Source organism: Salmo trutta, chromosome 24 (assembly GCF_901001165.1).
Source record: "Salmo trutta chromosome 24, fSalTru1.1, whole genome shotgun sequence".
NCBI classification, from domain to species: domain Eukaryota; kingdom Metazoa; phylum Chordata; class Actinopteri; order Salmoniformes; family Salmonidae; genus Salmo; species Salmo trutta.
This window is the reverse complement of record NC_042980.1, coordinates 7,649,103-7,675,315: the sequence shown is the minus strand read 5'-3', so window position 1 is coordinate 7,675,315 and position 26,213 is coordinate 7,649,103. Positions and strand designations below refer to the sequence as shown.

General features: G+C 46.1%; 1 protein-coding gene across 2 annotated transcripts in view; it reads right to left on the bottom strand.

Moving 5' to 3' along the window:
- Nucleotides 1–26,213, bottom strand: part of LOC115160631 (nck-associated protein 5) — a 116,043-nt gene that overhangs the window by 26,617 nt on the left and 63,213 nt on the right. For both annotated transcript variants that reach the window (XM_029710851.1, XM_029710850.1), the window contains 2 exons: nucleotides 3,494–3,667; nucleotides 413–3,336 (listed from right to left, as the gene is read on the bottom strand). In XM_029710851.1, coding sequence (XP_029566711.1) covers nucleotides 413–3,336; nucleotides 3,494–3,667 — 3,098 coding nt within the window. The remainder of the gene's footprint in view (nucleotides 1–412; nucleotides 3,337–3,493; nucleotides 3,668–26,213) is intronic.

Below are 26,213 nucleotides of genomic sequence, written 5' to 3'. Positions count from 1 at the left end.
TCTAACAGCGCTTGATAGAAATGGCTTAGGCTATCTGGGGCAGTAAATCACCTCATGGAAAGATATGAAGAGATCTGTTTGATGGTTCAGTCAAGTTGTGATTGTTCAGTGTACATGAGTTATGACTCAAAATTATAGACCTCAGTAGTTTTAAGCAGAGATACTGATGTTGGATTTAAGTGATTTCAATCATTACTGAAGACAATATCAAAAATCTACTTTAAGTGAAAAGTAACAGTAGATTTCGGTCTTTGTGGTAAATATGACCAATTCATTACATTAAACCAAGGTTATTTTGTAATGAATAAGATGTTACATTGTCTTGAAGCCTCTCATAAACATTATTTTCCCAGCAGTAAAATGGTGAACATGACTTCTCAGCTACCCCACCTAAACATTATAAAAGCCTTACCCATCCATTTGATGACCTTCACATTTCCTCCCCTCCTTCTTTTTGTCGATCTTTGCCTGCTTCCCACCCAAGAGAGATCCAAGCTTAGGTTCCTTCTTCTCCTCCTTTCCCTTTGGAGAATCTCCTTTTTTACCAATCGGAGCAGGGAGCTTGATCTTGCGGAATCCAAACCAGTTTGACAGTGAACCAGATTTCTGCTTAGTTTCAGTTGTCTTCTCCTTCTGCTGAGATTTCTGCAAATTCTCCTCGATTCCCATCATGACCTTCTCCTCAATAGTGGAGATGTTTGACTGTCTCTCTGGTTCCCCATGGATACGTTCATAGAACGTGCTAGGGGACTGTTTCTGAGATGTCTGGAGATGTGAAAATGAGTTTACTCTCTGGTGTTTGAGACCAAATCGATCACTGGAGGCCTCCAGATGCAGAGGTATTGGCAAGCCTTCCTCAATCATGAAATTGTTGATGTGGGATTTGTTCCTTGGACAATTGTAGCTATTGGAGCAACTTATACTACCCCGGAATACATCACCAAGAGAATTCAAACAGCTTCCGGAGTTAGTTTTGATGTGACTACGGACATTTCCGGACCTGCTGATTTTCGGTCTGTCCATATAGCGTGCGCCGAAGCTTTGACTGCGAGCCTTTGCTCCATTCATGCCCATAACCGGGTGGAGAGGAGGTCGGTTCGAGACTGAGACCGAGCGCTTGAATAGCCAGCTCTCTTCATCAAATCCCCAGTCCAAAGTTACACCATTCTCTGCCACTGGAGGTGGGAGTGCAGCCTTCTCTAGTGAGCTACAGTGGGTCTCAAGCTTTCTCCTGGCTTTGGCCTTGGCTACAGCTGCATTGACACAGTGCATCATTGGACGTCTGTAGGTGTGCTGGTTGAAGGTGTCAAAAGTCTGCACTCCCTTTGTAGCAGTGATAACTGCAAAGTTGTTGCCGAGCTTTGGGGTTGTCTCATTGGTTTTGGAGCCAACAGGAAGGGATGTATTTACTGCCCTGGTCACGGAATGTTGAGCGATACTAACTATGTCATGGCAAAGTAGAGACGCTGAGGCCTGAAGTAAGGGCTCTGTACTTTGTGGCTCACCATTGCCTTGCTGGGACACAGGTAAGCTGTCCTGATTTGGCACCACAAAGGGAACACTATTTTCCTGATGGGAGGCTTGGGCCACAGTCCTGTTCAATGAGGATTGGGAAGAGTCTGTTTCCTTGGATTCTTGAAGAGTGGTCGAAGTTGGTAAAGGATGGTAGACTTTGGCAAGGACCCATTTTGGTGGCTTTTTTACCTCAACACCGATTTTGGGAGCCATATGACGAGTGTCTTGCATTTTGTTGGGGGCTAGAGGTTGCATTTGTAAAACAGATGAATGATGACTTGACGGAGATTTGGTGCTACGGGCAGTTGCCTTCACGGTGCTAGAGGTTTGGAGCATAACCACAGGCTTATGCGCCTGAGGTAAGGAGCCATAACCAGGTCGAATCAGTAGGGAGGTGGTCCGACCTGGTGGGGGTGGAGGTGAAGGGGACCTGATATCATTGCGAGAGGAATCCGAGTGCTGGTCTTGCTGCCTCTGTTTAAGTGGAGAGCAAGCTGAATAGTTGGAGTTGGGGCCTTTTACCCCACAGTCGTTTCGTGACGGGAGTTTGGAGACTGGTTGGGATACTTTAGATGTGCTCTTGGGGCAATCATTCAGCACAGGTGGCTCAAACACTTTGACCAGTTTCTGAGGGGAGGAAGAAGGGGAACCATGTACTGTATTCTCAAGGGGCTCTGAAGTTCTTGCCCTACTAGCAGTCTCACCTTTCTCAGCCATTTGTACTGATGCCTTAGCTGGACCTGGTGACTTGCTGAGGTTAATCTTTGTGCGAGGGCCACTGGGCCCAGGAGGGTTCGAGCAGTTCTTGGCCCTTTGATTGACTTTGATAAGTTTCTGACGTAGGGGCTGGTGTAGCTTGGCCTGGTCTGGACCTCCATCCGCACTCTTGCTTCGGAGGATAAAGGCCTTCCTTGCTGAGTCGCATGCCTTAGGCTTTGTTTTCCTCTGCTGGGACTCCAAAATGGTGTAGTCCTTGGTATCAACTCCACCCTGGCTGTTCGGCTCTCTGTACTGCTTCGTATCCATGGAAGCACTGCGCTGTCTGGCCTCACTAACCCAACTCAGAGCTCTGGCTGCTGCATACTGAATGGGTAGGCTCACTTCCCTAGCCCGTGCCTCTAGATGTTTGACCGTAACTTTATTTTGTGGCTGTTTAACGCTCTCTGGCCTCAAATTGTAACTATGTCTTGTAACTAGCTTGTCTTTTTCTATCCAGTTTTTATTTTGAAGTCCACTCATAAGGGTAGGGCTCTCCGTTGGGCTGAGTCCAGGCTTCAGTGTGGGACCCTCGAGCAAGAAGACATCTTTGATAGGTGAGAAGGAGTTGCTGGGACTTACGAGTCTTACAGGCTCCTCTTGGGAGTTGTAGACCGTAGTGCTCTTTTCCCCTTGTGCCGTTCCCAATTCAGACGCAGGCTCTCCTTCCAGATGGAGAGTCTCTTTAATGGGTTGGACGCAGGACTCCCTGGCTGGTGATTGAGGCAATTCATCATCTGCATCGTCTGAGTCAATTAAGGTATTGACTCCTGCTCCTGGCTTAAAATAATTTCCCTTTGCCAATGGCAATTTAGGCACTACCCCCTGGGGCCCACCCTTAACCCCTAAAGAGTATATGCCCTCATTGGAGGTCATGCAGTCCTTGAAATGTGACGTGGAGGTGAGTGAAGATGTCTCCTTGGGAGCTGGGCTGCGCATTTGGAGCCTCTTCAGGCCTTTCAGAATGTGTCCCTCCTTCCAATTTAGATCAGGCTGCTCTGCTGGGACAGACTGATTGCTGGACATTGACTCTGCGCTCATCCTCTTCTCCCGGCTTATCACAGACTGTGACAAAAGAGAAAGACATTTTAGTTGTCAACAACAACAAAAAATAAAGACAATGGAATTTCTTGATGAACGTTGAGGATCCATCTTACATAGTAATTTATGAAAGATTACTTCACTTTACGCAATTTGTTTGAGTTCAGACTGGGAGACTCACCTGCTTGGAGGAGCGACGTCCTTCTGCCCAAGTATGTGAGCCACTGGAGAACTCAGTAGAGGCGCTGGATAATGAGGCCTCACTGCCACTGCAGCTACTGCGTGGAGAGGTTAGACTAAGCAGGCTGGGCCACCTCCCTGCAGGAACACTTGCCTTCCCATTCCGCTGGACTTCCTGGAAAATAAGGAGTGTGTTCAGAAATTCAGTTCAAACTTTATTGTCCCCGCACTGAAATTCAAAAGATAGACACATGGAAGTGAAGTGTCAGCAGAGAGAAGTGACTTTAATGAAAATAAAGCTTTATTTTGCTACGATTTTGGTAGAAAGCCCATCTTCAGAGCAATTAAAAACATTTTCCTATAGTTTTACCAAATAGGTTAAGCAGTTCACGATTAACAAAAAATGAACTACTGAATACATCACTGTCCCTTTCCATCCAAAGGCTAATTAAGGATAGGTATGACATTCTCCACTCCACTTGTCACAGAAATCTCACTCTACAATGCAGGCATTCACTCGTCTTCTCTGTGCATGCAGACACTCTTTGTTTTGTCTTGATTATGTATTGTTGGTCAACAGTCAGAATCTAAGGCCGAGATTCAATCCAATGTGCATTACAGCACAGGGCACTATAACAGACTTTTAGAGCTAATTTCCCATTTAGCTGACATGTGCAGAATTTTTGATGAATGTAATCTATGTGGACATCAGTGAAAATGCTGTTGAAAGATGCATTGACGACTCTATAGTGCCCTCTGCTATAACGCACATTGGATTGTATCCCAGTTTCTGAACGCTTTAGAATCTGTGGTCTCAGTGCCAAGACAAAGATGTACAATTCACTGAGCCTGTAGACCCTTGGGTTTTTGGAATTCTATCATATCTCAAAAGTTAATGCATAATAAATGACACATGTCAGATGAGTAATATGTTGTTTAGCGTGAGTCTACAGGATGGACAGTGATCGATAATCACGCAGTGGTCTATGACTCAGCCTCATTCATCCTCTCTTAACTTCTCTCTCTGGCTGGAACCATGGGACGTCGTTTCCCAAAAGGAAAATGCTTTATCTAACTTTCAATCACATAGCCTGTGAGCAAAGAGAGAATGTGTTTGTTCCCAGAACGGTAGGTCTACTTGGCCAACCCTCAACCACACTTGATGGATGAGGCCAAGAAGATCATCAAGGACCTCGTAGCCACACGAGTTACGTTCTGTTCACTCTGCTACCATCTAGCAGACAGAGACAGTACAGGTGCATCAAACCCAGTACCAAGAGACTGAAAAACAACTTCTATCTCCAGGCAATCAGACTGTTGAACAGCCATCACGTCATCTCCTGTAGTAAGAGACAAAGATAGACACCTCAAACACACAGACTCCAGTACTCATATCTACTTACACACGCATAAGCCCATACTCACAAACACACGCACATACACTACCGGTCAAAATTTTTAGAAGACCTACTCATTCAAGGGTTTTTCTTTATTTTTACTATTTTCTACATTGTAGAATAATAGTGAAGACATCAAAACTATGAAATAACACATATGGAATCATGTACTTGATGACAGCTTTGCAAACTCTTGGCATTTTCTCAACCAGCTTCACATTAAATGCTTTTCCAACAGTCTTGAAGGAGATTCCACATATGCTGAGCACTTGTTGGCTGCATTTCCTTCACTCTGCGGTTGGACTCATCCCGAACCATCTCAATTTGGTTGAGGTCGGGGGATTATGGAGGCAGGTCATCTGATGCAGCACTCCATCACTCTCCTTCTTGGTAAAATAGCCTTTCCACAGCCTGGAGGTGTGTTGGGTCATTGTCCTGTTGAAAAACAAATGACAGTCCCACTAAGCCCATAACCAGACTTGACGGTGTATCACTGCAGAATGCTGTGGTAGCCACACTGGTTAAGTGTGCCTTGAATTCTAAATAAATTATAGACAGTGTCACCAGCAAAGCACCACCACACCATTAACACCTCCTCCTCCATGCTCTACGGTGGCAAATACACATGCAGAGATCATTCATTCACCCACACCGCATCTCACAAAGACACGGCAGTTGGAACCAAAAGCCAATTTGGACTCTAGACCAAAGGACAAATTTCCACCGGTCTAATGTCCATTGCTCGTGTTTCTTGGCCCAAGCAAGTATCTTCTTCTTATTGGTGTCCATTAGTAGTGGTTTCTTTGCAGCAATTTGACCATGAATGCCTGATTCACACAGTCTCCTCGGAACAGTTGATGTTGAGATGTATCTGTTACTTGAACTCTGTGAAGCATTTATTTGGGATGCAATTTCTGAGGCTGGTAACCCTAATGAACTTATCCTCTGCAGCAGAGGTAACTCTGGGTCATCCATTCCTGTAGCGGTCCTCATGAGAGCCAGTTTCATCATAGCGCTTGATGGTTTTTGCGACTGCACTTGAAGAAACTTTCAAAGTTCTTGAAAAGTTCCGTATTGACTGACCTTCATGTCTTAACCTGTTGGGGCTAGGGGGCAGTATTTGCACGGCCGGATAAAAAACGTACCCGATTTATACTGGTTACTACTCTTGCCCAGAAACGAGAATATTCATTTAATTTTGATAGAAAACACTCAAAAGTTTCTAAAACTGTTTGAATGATGTCTGTGAGTATAACAGAACTCATATGGCAGGCCAAAACCTGAGAAGATTCCATACAGGAAGTGCCCTGTCTGACAATTTATTGTCCTTCTGTAGCCTGTCTATCGAAAATACAGCATCTGTGCTGTAATGTGACATTTTCTAAGGCTTCCATTGGCTCTCAGAAGGCGCCAGAAAGTGTAATGAGATGTCTGCAGTCTCTGGGCTAAGTACAGCAGCTCTGTTTGTTACTGGCCTGCCTGGGGACAGTGACACTGGAGATGCGCGTTCATGTGAATTCTCCATTTTGTTCTTTCAGTCTTTGAATTAATACAACATCGCCCGGTTGGAATATTATCGCTATTTTACGAGAAAAATTGCACAAAAATTGATTTTAAACAGCGTTTGACATGCTTCGAAGTACGGTAATGGAATCTTTTGACATTTTTTGTCACGAAATGCGCTCGCGCGTCACCCTTCGGATTGTGACCTGAACGCACGAACAAAACGGAGCTATTTCAATTTAACTATGGATTATTTCGAACCAAAACAACATTTGTTGTTGAAGTAGATGTCCTGGGAGTGCATTCTGACGAAGAACAGCAAAGGTAATCCAATTTTTCTTATAGTAAATCTGAGTTTGGTGAGGGCCAAACTTGGTGGGTATCAAATTAGCTAGCCGTGATGGCTAGGCTATCTACTCAGAATATTGCAAAATGTGCTTTCGCCGAAAAGCTATTTAAAAATCTGACACCGCGATTGCATAAAGGAGTTCTGTATCTATAATTCTTAAAATAATTGTTATGTATTTTGTGAACGTTAATCGTGAGTAATTTAGTAAATTCACCGGAAGTTTTCGGTGGGTATGCTAGTTGCTAGTTCTGAACATCACATGCTAATGTAAAAAGCTGTTTTTTGGTATAAATATGAACTTGATTGAACAAAACATGCATGTATTGTATAACATAATGTCCTAGGAGTGTCATCTGATGAAGATCATCAAAGGTTAGTGCTGGATTTAGCTGTGTTTTTGGTTTTTGTGACATATATGCTTGCTTGAAAAATGGCTGTGTACTCTGGCTATGTACTCTCCTAACATAATCTAATGTTTTACTTTCGCTGTAAAGCCTTTTTGAAATCGGAGAGTGTGGTTAGATTAACGAGAGTCTTGTCTTTCAAATGGTGTAAAATAGTCCTATGTTTGAGAACTTTGAATTCTGACATTTTGTGGTTTTAAATTTGGCGCTCTGATGTGTCACTGGCTCTTGAATAGTGCAGGACGATTTCGTCCCACCTACCCTAGAGAGGTTAAGGTAATGATGGTCTGTCGTTTCCCTTTGCTTATTTGAGCTGTTCTTGCAGTAATATGGACTTGGTCTTTTAACAAATAGGGCTATCTTCTGTATATCCCCTACCTTGTCACAACACAACTGATTGGCTCCAATGCATTAAGAAGGAAAGAAATTCCACAAATTATCTTTTAACAAGGCACACCTGTTAATTTAAATGCATTCCAGGTGACTACCTCATGAAGCTGGTTGAGAGAATGCCAAGAGTGTGCAAAGCTGTCATCAAGGTCAAAAGGTGGCTATTTTATGAATTTTGATTTAACACTTTTATGGTTACTACATGATTCCATGTGTTATTTCATAGTTTTGATGTCTTCACTATTATTCTACAATGTAGAAAATAGTCAAAATAAAGAAAAACCCTCGAATGAGTAGGTGTTCTAAAACTTTGGTAGTGTACACACACACTCACACACAGCCAATGCTGCTGTCCCATGTATATAGAGACATTAAACACTGGACCGGTTTTTTATAATGTTTTTCACACTGTGTATTCATTTAGTGTATTCTTCACATAGCTCATTCTAATACATCTACTACTGTACATCACATTTTGTTATACTGTTTATTGACACTGAATTCTCGACATAGCTCACTGGTGTACATATCATTCTTAATATATATTTTTGGTGTATATATGCATAGATTGCCTTTGGATTACTGATAATGTGTTAATTTGGTTAACTGTAAATAAGTAAGCATTTCACTGTAAGGTCTACACCTGTTGTATTCGGCGCATGTGATGAATAACATTTGATTTGACCTGGGTTAGTTCCTGATTTCTTATTTCTATTTGTTGTTGTATTTGTTTGACATTTTTGCTCTACTGTTAGGAGCTAGTAACACAAGCATTTCACTATAACATCTGCTAAACTGTGTAAGAGATCAATACACTTTGATTTAAACTTAAAGGAAAATACCACTCAAGAACTATATTTTGGCATTTATTTCATTATTCCACTGTTGATACAGTCCCAAAATGTTTTGCATGTCAGCAAGCAAGTTTTCAAGATATAGAACTTTCAAATGCATCATGCTGAGACACTTTCTGTATTTTGAAAGTTCTATGTCTTGAAAACTTGATTGCTGACATGCAAAACATTTTGAAAGACGGAAAGTGTAAGGTGTGCTGTGACCCCTTTTTAAATAGCATTGATCCCTAACAGGGCTGCCATTGCCAGCATTCGCTCAAAGTCATTAGTGTCATCTGTTAGCAATAATTAATGTGAATAGAAAATAATTGCATCAGGGAGCTGGGGACTGGGCCGATTTAGTCCATTCATTGATATTCACCTAGTATTTGGTGATCTGCTCTATACTTTATTTCACAAGCGCTGCGGGAGAATGCCAAACAAAAGCACGTTCAAGCGGATTAATCTGCAAGCTAATTACCGCTGGCAACTCCAAGAGTTTGTCAGAGATTTGACATCACCGATACAGTAAGACAAAAACATTCCATGTACAGCAGCGACTACGAGTCAAGGGTGACTTCGGTTCCAGTGCTGGGAGAATTTTTCCTGCTTTCATATCTGAATGACTTTAAGAGAATTTGAAAGCAGAGGATACTGTACAATAACTAAAATGTTCTTGTTTGTTGCTATTAAGATACATTTTGAATGTGAAATAAAAGCTGGGTATAACCAATGTCACCTTAATTGCATCAACACACTTACAATATTGACCTTTATCACAGAACAAAAATTCTGACAAAATTCTAAGAAAGGCCTTTGAATGTGCTGAGAAAACACAGATATGATATGTATACAGTCACTACTTGTCAACATGAAGACAGAAAATAGGATGTCACATATCTCAGGATATCGAACGAGTCCATATCTGGCCGTAGGAAATGTCCATATATGATATTCGAAAGTAATCAAATTAAATTAAATCAAATGTTACAGTGAAATGCTTACTTACGAGCCCCTAACCAACAATGCAGTTCAAAAAAATAAATACGAATAAGAATAAGAAATAAAATTAACAAGTAATTAAAGAGCAGCAGTAAAATAACAATAGCGAGACTATGTACAGGGGGGTACCGGTACAGAGTCAATGTGCGGGGGCACCTGTTAAACAATGTAATTGAGGTAATATGTACATGTAGGTAGACTTATTAAAGTGACTATGCATAGATGATAACAACAGAGAGTAACAGCGGTGTAAAAAGAGGGGGGGGGGTTAATGCAAATAGTCTGGGTAGCCATTTGATTTGATGTTCAGGAGTCTTATGGCTTGGGGGGGTAGAAGCTGTTTAGAAGCCTCTTGGATCTAGACTTGGCGCTACGGGAACCGCTTGACGTAAGGTAGCAGAGAGAACAATCCCAATATCATATATGTCTAAAAGACACACATAGATTCAGAATTTGTTGGGATAAGATGCATCTCCACAAATCTCCAAATATGCATTAGAAATTGTCTGAAAAGGTCATGTAAAGATAAAGCCTTATCACCCCTCCCCCTCTTTTCTTCCTCATCTGTCCTCTTTCCTCTCAGTTGCTGAGCACCATGGCTTGCAGTCCATACAGTAATTAGGCTGTACTGCTATTCACTTTCCATTTTCACACTAGACAGAGACATGGGGAAACCAGCACAATAGACCAAGCTTGGTCTGGGCCCATGCAGCGTTACGTAACCCCGAGGGAAAGAATCTCCTGTGTGCCTCTATGTGACTACCGCTCTACAGTTACTACTACGTGTGGCGTACATCTGGTTCATTGATATAAATAAAGTACCACTAGCTAAGAAGGTTTTAGGAAACTCACCCCAGGTCAGTGTGAGGACATGGTATTCATTTCAAAGACTTTCACTTTCCTTTGTGTTGTTAATATTGACTGTTTCTGGGCCTTATTACTTGGTAAGTAACATTGCCATGATGGAACTATTCATGTTTGTGTGTCTGTCCAGGCATTGGTTAAATCTATAATATGTGCATGTCTGCTTTGGCTATTTGGGGAATTTCCAGTTATGGTGATACCCCCAAAACATAAAACTGCTAAACAATACCACAATACCACAAATGTCTATTATCTATCCTGTTGCCTAGTCACTTTAACCCTACCTATATGTACATACTGTAGCTACCTCAATTACATCGTACCGCTGCACATCGGCTCGGTACTGGTACTCCCTGTATATAGCCATGTAATTTGTACTCGTCATTTTACTCATTATTTACTGTGTATTTATTCATTGTGTCACTATTTACATATATATACAGTACCAGTCAAAAGTTGGGTTTCACCTACTCATTCCAGGGTTTTTTCTTTATTTGTATTTTCTACATTGTAGAATAATAGTGAATACATTAAAACTATGAAATAACACATGTGGAATCATGTAGTAACCAAAAAAGGATTAAACAAATCAAAATATATTTTAGATTTGAGATTCTTCAAAGTAGCCATCCTTTGCCTTGATGTGAGCTTTGCACACTCTTGGCATTCTCTCAACCAGATTCACCTGGAATGCAGTCTTGAAGGAGTTCCCACATCTGCTGAGCACTTCTTGGCTCCTTTTCCTTCACTCTGCAGTCCAACTCATCCCAAACCATCTTAGCTGGGTTGAGGTTGGGTGATTGTGGAGGCCAGGTCATCTGATGCAGCACTCAATCACTCTCCTTCTTAGTCAAATATTCCTGGAGCTGTGTTGGGTCATTGTACTGTTGAAAAACAAATGATAGTCTGACTAAGCGCAAACCAGATGGCATGGCATATCACTGCAGTATGCTGTGGTAGCCATGCTGGTTAAGTGTGCCTTGAATTCTAAATAAATCACAGACAATGTCACCAGCAAAGCACCCTCACACCATCACACCTCTTCCTCCTTGCTTCACGGTGGGAACCACACATGCCGAGATCATCCGTTCACCTACTCCGCGTCTCACAAAGACATGTCGGTTGGAACCAAAAATCTCAAATTTGGACTCATCAGACCAAAGGACAGATTTCCACCGGTCTAATGTCCATTGCTCGTGTTTCTTGGCCCAAGCAAGTATCTTCTTATTGGTGTCCTTTAGTAATGTTTTCTTTGCCGCAATTCGACCATGAAGGCCTGATTCATGCAGTCTCCTCTGAACAGTTGATGTTGAGATGTGAAGCCTTTATTTGGGATGCAATTTCTGAGGCTGGTAACTAATAAACTTATCCTCTGCACAGACGTAATTCTGCATCTTCCTTTCCTGTGGCAGTCCTCATGAGAGCCAGTTTCATCATAGCGCTTGATGCTTTTTGCGACTGCACTTGAAGAAACTTTCAAAGTTTTTGAAATGTTCGTTATTGACTGACCTTCATGTCTTAAAGTAATGATGGACTGTCATTTCTCTTTGCTTATATGAGCTGTTCTTACTATAATATGGACTTGGTCTTTTACCAAATAGGGCTATCTTCTTTATAACACCCCTACCTTGTCACAACACAACTGATTGGCTCAAATGCATGAATAAGGAAAGAAATTACACAAATTAACTTTTAACAACCCACACCTGTTAATTATAATGCATTCCAGGTGTCTACCTCATGAAGCTGGTTGAGAGAATGCCAAGAATGTGCAAAGCTGTCATCAAGGCAACGACAGGCTACTTTGAAGAATCTCAAATATAAAATAGAAATATACTGCTCAAAAAAATAAAGGGAACACTGTCACGATTCCTACCGACGGTGGCGCCCCCTCCTGCTCGGGTGGCGCTCGGCAGTCGTCGTCACCGGCCTATTAGCTACCACTGATTCCCTTTTTGTTTTTCCCTTTTTTTTATGTTTTCTCACCTGCCCTGAGTTAGTCATTAGGAGGGCTATTTAGTTCAGCTGGCCCGCTTCCTATTGTGCGGGATTGTCTTTCTGTGTGTCGACTGCAGTTTGTTCGACTGTGCTTGTTAGTTGTATTTTTCCCTGTTGTTGGGAGCCCTTTATTTTGTACGTTGTGGTTTGATTAAAATTACCACACCGTGTTCGCTGCTTCCTGCGCTTCTTTCCGCCACACCACAGACAAGCCGTTACAGAATCCCGCACCACAAAGAGCATGGAATCAGCGGGAGCAGCGGGCACTTCACTACCCTCGATGGAGGAACGTGTCCTACAAAATACATCGGTCCTGCATCGCATCGGATCCGCCATGGACCAGGTGATGGAGAGGATGGACCGATGGGAGAGGAGTGGTATCCTCTCTCCACCTATACCCCCCCCCGATACAACCATCTCCTCCTCCTACGACGTCTGGCTCTGGCGCACTTCGCCTGGCACTCCCGAGGGAGTACGATGGGACGGCGGCTGGGTGCAAGGGGTTTCTTCTCCAGTTAGAGTTGTACCTGGCCACCGTCAGGCCTGCTCCTACAGGAGAGGAGAGCGTGAGTGCCCTCGTTTCCTGCCTGACGGGCCGAGCTCTGGAGTGGGCTAATGCGGTCTGGAACGCTCCGGACTCGGCGAGAGACCACTACCCAGAGTTCACCCGCCGCTTTCGGGCTGTTTTCGACCACCCCCCCGACGGTAGAGCGGCAGGTGAACGGCTGTTCCACCTCAGGCAGGAGACGAGGAGCGCTCAAGACTTCGCGCTGGAGTTTAGGACCTTGGCTGCTGGAGCGGGGTGGAATGACAGGGCCCTCATAGACCACTACAGGTGTAGTCTCCGGGCGGACGTCCGCAGGGAGCTGGCCTGTAGGGACACCAATCTATCCCTGGACGTACTTATTGATATGTCCATACGGTTGGACAATTTGCTGGCTGCCCGCGGGCGTTCGGAGAGGGTCCTGCCCGTTCCACCCCCGGGCACCCCCGCCCCTACCCCTATGGAGGTAGGGGGGGCCGTGTCAAGGGGCACCGGAGGAGGTGGCTTCTCCTGCACCAGCTGTGGTCGGAGAGGACACACGGCCGACCGGTGCTGGAGGAGCCAGTCTGGGAGTCGAGAAGGCAGGCAGAACACTTCTCGGTCACCTCAGGTGAGTCAGCACCAGACTTGCCCAGAACCCCCTGTTGGTCATGTGTTTTTGCCTGTTTCATTTTCTAACTTTTTTCCCTCTTCCCAGCATAGGGCGCTAGTCGATTCAGGCGCAGCTGGGAACTTTATGGACCGTGGACTTGCCATTAAGCTGGGCATTCCACGGGTGCCGATAGATTCCCCCTTCCCCGTGCACTCCTTAGATAGCCGACCATTAGGGTCAGGGCTAGTCAGGGAGTCTACGGTGCCGCTGGACATGGTAACGCTGGGGAGTCATAAGGAAAGCATTAACTTTTTCCTTATTGATTCACCTGCGTTTCCGGTGGTGCTGGGGGTCCCCTGGCTGGCTGGTCACAATCCCCTCATTTCATGGAAACAGGGGGTTCTCCAGGGGTGGTCGGAGGAGTGTTCAGGGAGGTGTCTAGTAGTTTCCATAGGTGCCACGTTGGTGGAGAATCCAGACCAGGTGTCCACCGTACGCATTCCCCCTGAATACGCCGATTTGGCGATCGCTTTTTGTAAAAAGAGAGCGACTAAATTACCACCTCATCGACAAGGGGATTGTGCGATAGATCTCCAGGTTAACGCTGCGCTTCCCAGGAGTCACGTGTACCCCTTGTCACAAGAGGAGACGGTGGCTATGGAGACATACGTCACGGAATCCTTGGGACAGGGGTACATTCGGCCCTCCATCTCACCCGCTTCCTCGAGTTTCTTTTTTGTGAAGAAAAAGGAGGGAGGTCTGCGTCCGTGCATTGATTATAGAGGTCTAAACGCGATCACGGTGGGGTTTAGTTACCCACTACCTCTTATCGCTACGGCGGTGGAATAATTTCACGGAGCACAGCTCTTCACAAAATTGGATCTCAGGAGCGCGTATAACCTGGTGCGTATCAAGAAGGGAGATGAGTGGAAAACCACCTTTAGTACCACATCAGGCCATTATGAGTACCTCGTCATGCCGTATGGGTTGAAAAATGCTCCAGCCGTCTTTCAATCCTTTGTTGACGAGATTCTCAGGGACCTGCATGGGCAGGGCGTGATTGTTTATATCGATGACATTCTGATATATTCCGCCACCCGCTCCGCGCATGTGTCCCTGGTGCGCAAGGTGCTTGGTAGACTGCTGGAGCATGACCTATACGTTAAGGCTGAGAAGTGTGAGTTTTTCAAACGAGCCGTCTCCTTTCTGGGTTATCGCATTTCCACCACGGGGGTGGTGATGGAGTGTGACCGCGTTAAGGCCGTGCGTAATTGGCCGACTCCAACCACGGTGAAGGAAGTGCAGCGGTTCTTGGGCTTTGCCAACTACTACCGGAGGTTTATCCGGGGGTTTGGCCAGGTAGCGGCTCCCATTACCTCACTGCTGAAGGGGGGGCCGGCGCGTTTGAGATGGTCGACGGAGGCGGACGGAGCCTTCAAGAAGTTGAAGACACTGTTCACCGACGCGCCCGTGTTGGCGCACCCGGACCCGTCTTTAGCGTTCGTAGTAGAGGTGGACGCATCCGAGGCTGGGGTGGGTGCCGTGCTATCACAGCGCTCGGGTGCGCCACCGAAACTCCGCCCCTGTGCTTTCTTCTCAAGGAAGCTCAGTTCGGCGGAGCGAAATTACGATGTGGGGGACAGGGAGTTGCTAGCGGTAGTCAAAGCCTTGAGGGTGTGGCGACACTGGCTTGAGGGGGCTAAGCACCCCTTTCTCATCTGGACCGACCACCGAAACCTGGAGTACATCCGGGCAGCGAGGAGACTGAATCCACGTCAGGCAAGGTGGGCCATGTTCTTCGCCCGGTTTAGGTTTACCATCTCATATAGACCGGGTTCCCTTAATACTAAAGCCGACGCGCTGTCCCGTCTGTATGACACGGATGACCGACCCATCGATCCAACTCCCATCATTCCAGCGTCAAGGCTGGTGGCACCAGTGGTGTGGGAGGTGGACGCGGACATCGAGCGGGCACTGGTGTTGGAACCTGCGCCGACGCAGGTGCCCGAGGGGCGCATGTATGTGCCGCTCGATGTTCGCGATCGGTTGATTCGGTGGGCGCACACGCTACCTGCGGCGGGTCATCCTGGTGTAGAGAGGACAGTGCGGAGTCTAAGGGGGAAGTATTGGTGGCCCACCTTGGCTAAGGACGTGAGGTCATATGTCTCTTCCTGTTCGGTGTGTGCCCAGAGTAAGGCTCCTAGGCATTTACCGAGAGGGAAGTTACAGCCCCTCCCCGTTCCGCAATGACCATGGTCGCACCTGTCTATCGACTTCCTGACAGATCTTCCCCCCTCTCAGGGGAACACTGCGATCCTGTTGGTTGTGGATCGGTTTTCTAAGTCCTGCCGTCTCCTCCCCTTGCCCGGTCTCCCTACGGCCCTGCAGACTGCGGAGGCCCTATTTACCCACGTCTTCCGGCACTACGGGGTGCCGGAGGATATTGTCTCTGATCGGGGTTCCCAGTTCACATCCAGGGTCTGGAAGGCGTTTATGGAGCGGCTGGGGGTCTCGGTCAGTTTAACCTCCGGTTATCACCCCGAGAGCAATGGGCAGGCGGAGAGGGTGAACCAGGAGGTGGGCAGGTTCCTGAGGTCGTATTGCCGGGACCGGCCAGGGGAGTGGGCGAGGTATATTCCCTGGGCAGAGTTAGCCCAGAACTCACTTCGCCACTCCTCTACTAACATATCACCCTTCCAGTGTGTGTTAGGGTACCAGCCGGTCCTGGCCCCATGGCACCAGAGCCAGACCGAGGCTCCTGCGGTGGAGGACTGGGTTCAGCACTCCAAGGAGACCTGGAAAGCAGTACAGGACTCACTGAAGGAGGCCAGTGCCAGGCAGAAAAGGAGTGCTGACCGCCACCGCAGTGAGGCGCCGGTGTTCGCACCGGGTGACAGGGTCTGGCTCTTGACCCGGAACCTGTCCCTCCGCGTGCCCTGCCGGAAGCTGGGGCCGCAGTGTGTGGGGCCCTTCAAAGTCCTGAGGAGGATAAACGAGGTGTGTTATCGGTTGCAACTCCCTTCCTATTACCGTATTAACCCCTCGTTTCATGTGTCTCTCCTCAGGCCGGTGGTGGCTGGTCCCCTACAAGAAGATGAGGTGCCGGAGGTCCCTCCACCCCCCCTGGACATCGGGGGGTCCCCGGCGTACAGCGTAAGGGCCATTCTGGACTCGAGACGCCGGGCGGGGGGCCTGCAGTACCTCGTGGACTGGGAGGGGTACGGTCCGGAGGAGAGGTGCTGGGTGCCAACGGAGGACGTCTTGGACCCATCTATGTTGAAGGAGTTCCACCGCCTCCGTCCGGATCGCCCTGCGCCTCGTCCTCCGGGTCGGCCTCGAGGCCGGTGTCGGCGCGCTGCGGGAGCCGCGCGTCAGGAGGGGGGTACTGTCACGATTCCTACCGACGGTGGCGCCCCCTCCTGCTCGGGTGGCGCTCGGCGGTTGTCGTCACCGGCCTATTAGCTACCACCGATTCCCTTTTTGTTTTTCCCTTTTTTTTAATGTTTTCTCACCTGCCCTGAGTTAGTCATTAAGAGGGCTATTTAGTTCAGCTGGCCCGCTTCCTATTGTGCGGGATTGTCTTTCTGTGTGTCGACTGCAGTTTGTTCGACTGTGCTTGTTAGTTGTATTTTTCCCTGTTGTTGGGAGCCCTTTATTTTGTACGTTGTGGTTTGATTAAAATTACCACACCGTGTTCGCTGCTTCCTGCGCTTCTTTCCGCCACACCACAGACAAGCCGTTACAAACACTTAAACAACACATCCTAGATCTGAATGAAAGAAATAATCTTATTAAATACTTTTTTCTTTACATAGTTGAATGTGCTGACAACAAAATCACACAAAAATAATCAATGGAAATCCAATTTATCAACCCATGGAGGTCTGGATTTGGAGTCACACTCAAAATTAAAGTGGAAAACCACACTACAGGCTGATCCAACTTTGATGTAATGTCCTTAAAACAAGTCAAAATGAAGCTCAGTAGTGTGTGTGGCCTCCATGTGCCTGTATGACCTCCCTACAACGCCTGGGCATGCTCCTGATGAGGTGGCGGATGGTCTCCTGAGGGATCTCCTCCCAGACCTGGACTAAAGCATCCGCCAACTCCTGGGCAGTCTGTGGTGCAACGTGGCGTTGGTGGATGGAGCGAGACATGATGTCCCAGATGTGCTCAATTGGATTCAGGTTTGGGGAACCGGTGGGCCAGTGCATAGCATCAATGCCTTCCTCTTGCAGGAACTGCTGACACACTCCAGCCACATGAGGTCTAGCATTGTCTTGCATTGGGAGGAACCCAGAGCCAACCGCACCAGCATATGGTCTCACAAGGCGTCTGAGGATCTCATCTCGGTACCTAATGGCAGTCAGGCTACCTCTGGCGAGCACATGGAGGGCTGTGCGGCCCCTCAAAGAAATGCCACCCCACACCATGACTGACCCACCGCCAAACCGGTCATGCTGGAGGATGTTGCAGGCAGCAGAACGTTCTCCACGGCTTCTCCAGACTCTGTCACGTCTGTCACGTGCTCAGTGTGAACCTGCTTTCATCTGTGAAGAGCACAGGGCGCCAGTGGCGAATTTGCCAATCTTGGTGTTCTCTGGCAAATGCCAAACGTCCTGCACGGTGTTGGGCTGTAAGCACAACCCCCACCTGTGGACGTCGGGCCCTCATACCACCCTCATGGAGTCTGTTTCTGACCGTTTGAGCAGACACATGCACATTTGTGGCCTGCTGGAGGTCATTTTGCAGGGCTCTGGCAGTGCTCCTCCTGCTCCTCCTTGCACAAAGGCGGAGTTAGAGGTCCTGCTGCTGGGTTGTTGCCCTCCTACGGCCTCCTCCACATCTCCTGATGTACTGGCCTGTCTCCTGGTAGCGCCTCCATGCTCTGGACACTACGCTGACAGACACCGCAAACCTTCTTGCCACAGCTCGCATTGATGTGCCATCCTGAATGAGCTGCACTACCTGAGCCACTTGTGTGGGTTGTAGACTCCGTCTCATGCTACCACTAGAGTGAAAGCACTGCCAGCATTCAAAAGTGACCAAAACATCAGCCAGGAAGCATAGGAACTGAGAAGCGGTCTGTGGTCCCCACCTGCAGAACCACTCCTTTATTGGGGGTGTCTTGCTAATTGCCTATAATTTCCACCTGTTGTCTATTCCATTTGCACAACAGCATGTGAAATTTATTATCAATCAGTGTTGCTTCCTAAGTGGACAGTTTGATTTCACAGAAGTGTGATTGACTTCGAGTTACATTGTGTTGTTTAAGTGTTCCCTTTATTTTTTTGAGCAGTGTATAACACTTTTTTGGTTACTACATGATTTCGTATGTGTTATTTCATAGTTTTGATGTCTTCATTATTATTCTACAATCTAGAAAATAGTAAAAATAAAGAAAAACTCTTAAATGAGTAGGTGTGTCATTACTTTTGACTGGTATTGTATATATGTGTTTATTTTCAGACAACTTAACATGTGTAAATATTTGTATGAACATAACAAGATTCAACAACTGAGACATAAACTGAACAAGTTCCACAGACATGTGACTAACAGAAATGGAATAATGTGTCCCTGAACAAAAGGGGGGCCAATATCAAAAGTAACAGTCAGTATCTAGGATTGGCCACCAACTGCATTAAGTACTGCAGTGAATCTCCTCCTCATGGACTGCACCAGATTTGCCAGTTCAGATTTACCCCACTCTTCCACCAAGGCACCTGCAAGTTCCCAGACATTTCTGGGGGGAATGGCCCTAGCCCTCACCCTCCGATCCAACTCAATGGCATTGAGATCCGGGCTCTTCACTGTCCATGGCAGAACACTGACATTCCTTTCTTGCAGGAAATCATGCACAGAATGAGCAGTATGGCGGGTGGCATTGTCATGTTGGAGGGTCATGTCAGGATGAAGGTACCACATGAGGGAGGAGGATGTCTTCTCTGTAACACACAGCGTTGAGATTGCCTCCAATGACAACAAGCTCAGTCCGATGATGCTGTGACACACCGCCCCAGACCATGACGGACCCTCCACCTCCAAATTCATCCCGCTCCAGAATACAGGCCTCAGTGTAACGCTCATTCCTTCGACGATAAACGCGAATCCGACCATCACCTCTGCTGAGACAAAACCGCGACTCGTCAGTGAAGAGCACTCCTTGCCAGTCCTGTCTGGTCCAGCGACTGTGGGTTTGTGCCCATAGGCAACGTTGTTGTAAGGCAGGTCTGGTGAGGACCTGCCTTACAACAAGCCTACAACCCCTCAGTCCAGCCTATCTCAGCCTATTGCGGATAGTTTGAGAACTGATGGCGGGATTGTGCATTCCTGGTGTAACTCGGGTAGTTCTTGTTGCCGTCCTGTACCTGTCCCGCAGGTGTGATGTTTGGATGTACCGATCATGTGCAGGTGTTGTTACAAGTGGTCTGCCACTGCGAGGACGATCAGCTATCTGTCCCGTCTCCCTGTAGCGCTGTCTTGGGCGTCTCACACTATGGACATTGCAATTTACTGCCCTGGCCACATCTGCGGTCCTCATGCCTCCTTGCAGCATGCCTAAGGCACGTTCACGCATATGAGCAAGGACCCCGGGCATCTTTCTTTTGGTGTTTTTCAGAGTCAGTAGAAAGGCCTCTTTAGTGTCCTAAGTTTTCATAACTGTGACCTTAATTGCCTACTGTCTGTAAGCTGTTAGTGTCTTAACGACCGTTTTACAGGTGCATTTTCATTAATTGTTTATGGTTCATTGAACAAGCATGGGAAACAGTGTTTAAACCCTTTACAATGAAGATCTGTGAAAATCTCTCTCTCTATATATATCTATTTATTTATATATATATATATATATATATATATATATATATATATATATATATATATATAATCTTTAACTCTGCATTGTTGAAAAATCTGTTATTTACGAAGCATGTGACATTTGATTTAATTTACTAAAGCCATGGATCTTTGTCTTGGTAATCACAAGCTTAATTGTTTCTAAGATACCAATGTCATTAGAAAGACATGACCCATGGCCTTAGAACTGTTTCTGCATGTGCAAAAGCACAAGCATGAGCCTCTGCATGAGCAAAAGCTTCTACAGGAGCAACCATTACCATCTTACATGCTACATCTAATATGTCTCGGATATAGCACACGCTTGATGTCTTATATTGAACTGAAAACAGCTAATACTTTTCTAAATTACAAGGTACAGAATTTAAACCTATTTCATTCACAGTCTCTACATCTTTCCTTTCTTGTTTATCTGTTTTCTTCACCTACCTCTTTTGTTCACTCTTGTTCTATCTCTGGATCTCTGTCTGTTTATATATGTATGTACTGAATCAGCTTGAGGCTCAAGCTAAACCGATGTCACCAATGGGTAGAGTGACTCACTCAACACTGTCAGCCAACGTTTGGAAGGGACAGGTGACACACCGAGCACTCCCAGGGAAAGTCCTTTCTGAACACATCAAACTGACCCTGAAGCTCTGAACGGAAAAAAAACGTGTACACATCACATATCACATAATTCAGGAATCATAATCAAATAAACAGGAAATTGTTTATTAAGTTGGGAACTGTCCAATGTCATGTGGACAGAGTAAATGTGATATGTTATTGGAATGTAAATTGAAATTGATCAAATATGCACTGTAATCCATACTGAATTCCAATGGCAGATTAACACATATGATCCACAATTTACATCATCACATCAGAAACAATGCAAATTCCCTCAATGAATAATCCTTATTTACAAACCCTGAAATAAGTTACTGTCACGCCCTGACCATAGAGAGCCCTTGGTTCTCTATGGTATAGTAGGTCAGTGCGTGACTGGTGGTGTTCTATGTTGTTTATTTCTATGTTGGTGTGCTTGGTATGGTTCCCAATCAGAGGCAGCTGTTTAGCGTTGTCTCTGATTGGGGATCATATTTAGGCAGCCATTTCCCCTCTGTGTTTTGTGGGATCTTGTGTCTGTGTAGTTGCCTATGAGCACTGCTTGATCGTCACATATCGTTTATTCTTGATTGTTTTGTGCGTTTCACTTAAATAAAATCTGTGGAACCCAGATCACGTTGGTCCGAGTATGCTTCCAGTTCGTACGACGAGCGTGACAGATACAGTATGTGAAAATCATTTATTGATGTATATGGAAGAATAACATAAGAATTTGAGTCAAGTGCCCAGATCACAAGTTAGGATTCTGCCTAAAAGCATGAAGTCATTGCCTAAATCATTTCTATATTGTAAGGCGGTCTAGTACACCCACAGCATACTGGATAACGGCGTGTGCTGAACCAATAAATCAAGTGGGAGCATTCTCCACATTACATGCTCCTGTGAGCCATTACTAATTCATTCCAATGCTAGGGGCATCATAATGTCTTATCACAGAAACTCAAGACGCCCAGGAGGCCAGCAGTAGATTGAACTGCTTGAGAGCCTGAAATCTCACTGCAGGTCACACTCTCTTCTTTTCATTTGACAGACAAATGTTATACGCAAATGTTATCTGCATAACTATGAGTAGATTTTAAATAAAATTATTGTTGCATGCATCACACACTCCTCACACAGTTCCGACTCCATCATCATTTTCACTGAAGACACAACAGTAGTGTGCCTGATTAGCAACAACAACGAGACAGCCTACAGGGAGGAGGTAGGCACTCTGACGGCGTGGTGCCAGGTAAAAAACCTTTCCCTCAACGTTAGCAAAACAAAGGTGCTGATTGTGGAGTTCAGGAGGAACCAGGCTGGACACGCCCCCATCCCCATCCCCATCCCCGGTCAATAACTTCACATTCCTTGGCGTACACATCTCAAAGAAGCTGAAATGGTCTAACCACACTGACACAGTGGTGAAGAATGCACAACAGCGACTCTTCAACCTCAGGATGCTGAAGAAACTTGCCCTGTCTCTGTGGGCCTTCACTGTGTTCTACAGGAGCACCATCGAGAGCATACTGTCGGGCTGAATCACAGCCTGGTACGGCAACTCCACTGCCGCAGACCGCAAGGCGCTTCAGAGGGTTCTACGTGCTGCCAAACGCACCATTGGGTGCACGCTGCCTGCTCTACAGGACACCTACAACACCAGGTGTCGCAGGAAGGCCAAGAACATCATCTGGGACCCCATAGCCATGCCCTGTTGTCCCTCAGACGTGAGCAGTACAGGAGCATCATGGCAAAAACTGGAAGACTGACCAATAGTTTCTACCCTCAGACCAACAGGCTGCTAAATAGCTACATGCTCCCCCCTCCCCTCTGCTACCTCCCCCTATGGACATTTTCATGATTTTATTTAACTTAGTCCTGCATGTTGGAGCTTGGCGCTTAAGATTTTCACTGTACCCTGCAATCACACCTGCAACCCTGTACATGTGACTCTTAAACACTCCAAATCTGAATCTGAATCTGAATCCCGACTACCATCTGTCCCAACCTCCTAAAAGTATTTATTTTAGGGTGTCATCAGAAACTGAAAAAAGTAAAACCAAGGGTTCCTTGGGAAATTATCGAACACCTGGCAACTGGTTTTGATTGAGTTGGAACTCCAGGAGTCTTTTTCTTCTGAAAACACAAACTCTAACACGAAAGGGCACTGATATCCTAACAATCCTAACTATAACACACGCCATATGTGCTGTAGTGTTACGAACATCTATGAAACATAGCCGTGGGAAGTAGGGGTGCTGGGGGTGCGGCAAAATTGCAGCACCCCCTGCTATTTTTCCATTGCATTATTGATATCATTTATAATGGAATTGGGCTAGGGGAGATGAAATAAAAAATGTAAAAATCTAATTATTCAAATTGTAGACAGCAACCAATCATTGACAATGCATTACCGCAAGGTTGAAAGTTTCCTGTTCATTCTTTCCTGTAGGCTAGCAGTTAGCATTTACAAGATCAAAATCAAAATGTCTCAGAAAATAATTTCAGATTTCTTCAATCCTGGTGCTAGCCAACCAAAAAAACCTGCCATCATAGCAGCTCCAACTGATGAAAACCACAGGCCTGCTGCATCTAGCACCTGCAGCAGTCCACCAGTTACTCTGTGCCCAGTCCCTACTGATGTGACTGGCACCGAAACCCTAGCCTCCAAGGAGCAAGATGCTAACTCCACTGGCTGCAACAGCTCCACGTTAGCCCAGCCCCAGGCGGAGGAGCATTCTAGGCCTACTGCACCCACAGATAACATTCTTTCAAACTGGCGCAAAGCAGCCGAGAAGTTTAGGGAACATGATAAGTCACCTCTACACACAAAGTCCCTTAAAAAATGTGCTGTTCTAGGTAGTACCCCAATCAGTGCCTTGTTTTCAGATTTGGCTGCTTTAAATCAATTTGATTTCTCGTCCGCTAGGGAGTGCATTTTAGAGGCGACACAACTCGTTGATAATAAAATGCACTTACAGTCTACCAAAGGAATGGGTTCTCAGGAGAGACAACTGGATGTCGGACACAATACAGAATGAGCTCATTCAACAACTGGCTCACCCAGTACAGAGGGAGATTGTGTTGCACATATTAGAGTGTCTGCTGATGGCGCAAGTGCCATGAGCACCATGGAACAACTCAATTCAAATTGTATTTAATTCTCAGCAGTCTCCAGTATGTCGGCCCGAACGTGGAGTCACACTGAGTTTTGGGGGTTTTCATCTCACCTGTCTGCACCGCGTGAAGTACTCTCCACTTCACACACGACATGCTGAAGGATGACAAGAGTGTCAAGGGGGAAACAAGAAACAACTTCAGCACATTGTGTTGTGAAGCACTGTTCGGTCCATGTGAGGCAGTGGCCAGGACCCTACAGAGCACCAAGGTGAGTGCACTTGGCGCCCTCAAATGTGCCAATGTGCTGAGGGAACGGGTCAGGGCATTGAGAGATGACCGTGTCCTGGGAGAGATGAAAGCCAAGGTTTGCATTTAAATACAGCGTAATTAAATGAATGACACACATAGACCACACAAGGTTAACACACATGCAAGACATACATAATAAAGCACTAATATGACGTGGAACATCAATAAAACAAAGCTAATTAAATAAGTACTTCAGCGAGCAGGCCTTTCTAATCGACCTGGCCCGGGTATCCTGGAAGGATGTTGACCTCATCGCGTCAGTAGAGGATGCCTGGTTGCTCTTTAAAAGTGCTTTCCTCAACATCTAAATAAGCATGCCTCAATCAAAAAATGTAGAACTAAGAACAGATATAGCCCATGGTTCACCCCAGACTTGACTGCCCTTGACCAACACAAAAACATCCTGTGGCGTTCTGCATTAGCTTCGAATAGCCCCTACGATATGCCACTTTTCAGGGAAGTCAGGAACCAATATACTCAGTCAGGTAGGAAAATTAAGGCTAGCTTTTTCAAACAAAAATGTGCATCCTGTAGCACTAATTCCTACCCCTACCCCGGCCAACATCTCAGAACCCCCCCCCCCCTTCTCCTTCACCCAAATCCAGAGAGCTGATGTTCTGGAAGAGCTGCAAAATCTGGATCCCTACAAATCAGCTGGGCTAGACAATCTGGACCCTCTCTCTCTAAATTGTTGCAACCCCTATTACCAGTCCATCCAACCTCTCTTTTGTATCGTCTGAGATCCCCAAAGATTGGAAAGCTGCCGCGGTCATCCCCCTCTTCAAATGGGGAGACACTCTAGACCCAAACTGTTATAGACGTATATCCATCCTGCCCTGCCTTTCTAAAATCTTCGGAAGCCAAGTTAACAAACAGATCACGTACCATTTCGAATCCCACCGTACCTTCTTCACTATACAATCTGGTTTCCGAGCTGGTCATGGGTGCACCTCAGCCACGCTCAAGGTCCTAAACGATATAATAACCGCCATCGATAAAAGACAGTACTGTGCAGCCGTCTTCATCGACCTGGCCAAGGCTTTCGACTCTGTCAATCATCGCATTCTTATCGGCAAACTCAATAGCCTTGGTTCCTCAAATGACTGCCTCATCTGGCTCACCAACTACTTCTCAGATAGAGTTCAGTGTGTCAAATCGGAGGACCTGTTGTCCGGCCCTCTGGCAGTCTCTATGGGTGTGCCACAGGGTTCAATTCTCGGGCTGACTCTTTTCTCTGTATATATCAATGATGTTGCTCTTGCTGCTGGTGATTCTCTGATCCACCTCTACGCAGGCTACACCATTCTGCGTACATCTGGCCCTTCTTTGGACACTGTGCTAACACACCTCCAAACGAGCTTCAATGCCATACAACACTCCTTCCGTGGCCTCCAACTACTTTTAAATGCTAGTAAAACTAAGTGCATGCTCTTCAACCGATTACTGCCTGCATCCTCCCGCCCGACTAGCATCACTACTCTGGACGGTTCTGACTTAGAATATGTGGACAACTACAAATACCTAGGTGTCTGGTTAGACTGTAAACTCTCCTTCCAGACTCACATTAAGCATCTGCAATCTAAATTTAAATCTAGAATTGTCTTCCTATTTCGCAACAAAGGCTCCTTCACTCATGCTGCCAAACATACCCTTGTAAAACTGACTACCCTACCGATCCTTGACTTCGGCGATGTCATTTACAAAATAGCCTCCAACACTCTACTCAGCAAACTGGATGTAGTCTATCACAGTGCCATCCGTTTTGTCACCAAAGCCCCATATACTACCCACCACTGCGACCTGTATGCTCTCGTTGGCTGGCTCTCACTAAATATTCATCTCCAAACCCACTGGCTCCAGGTCATCTATAAGTCATTGCTAGGTAAATCCCCGCCTTATCTCAGCTCACTGGTCACCATAGCAACACCCACCTGTAGCATGCCCTCCAGCAGGTATATTTCACTGGT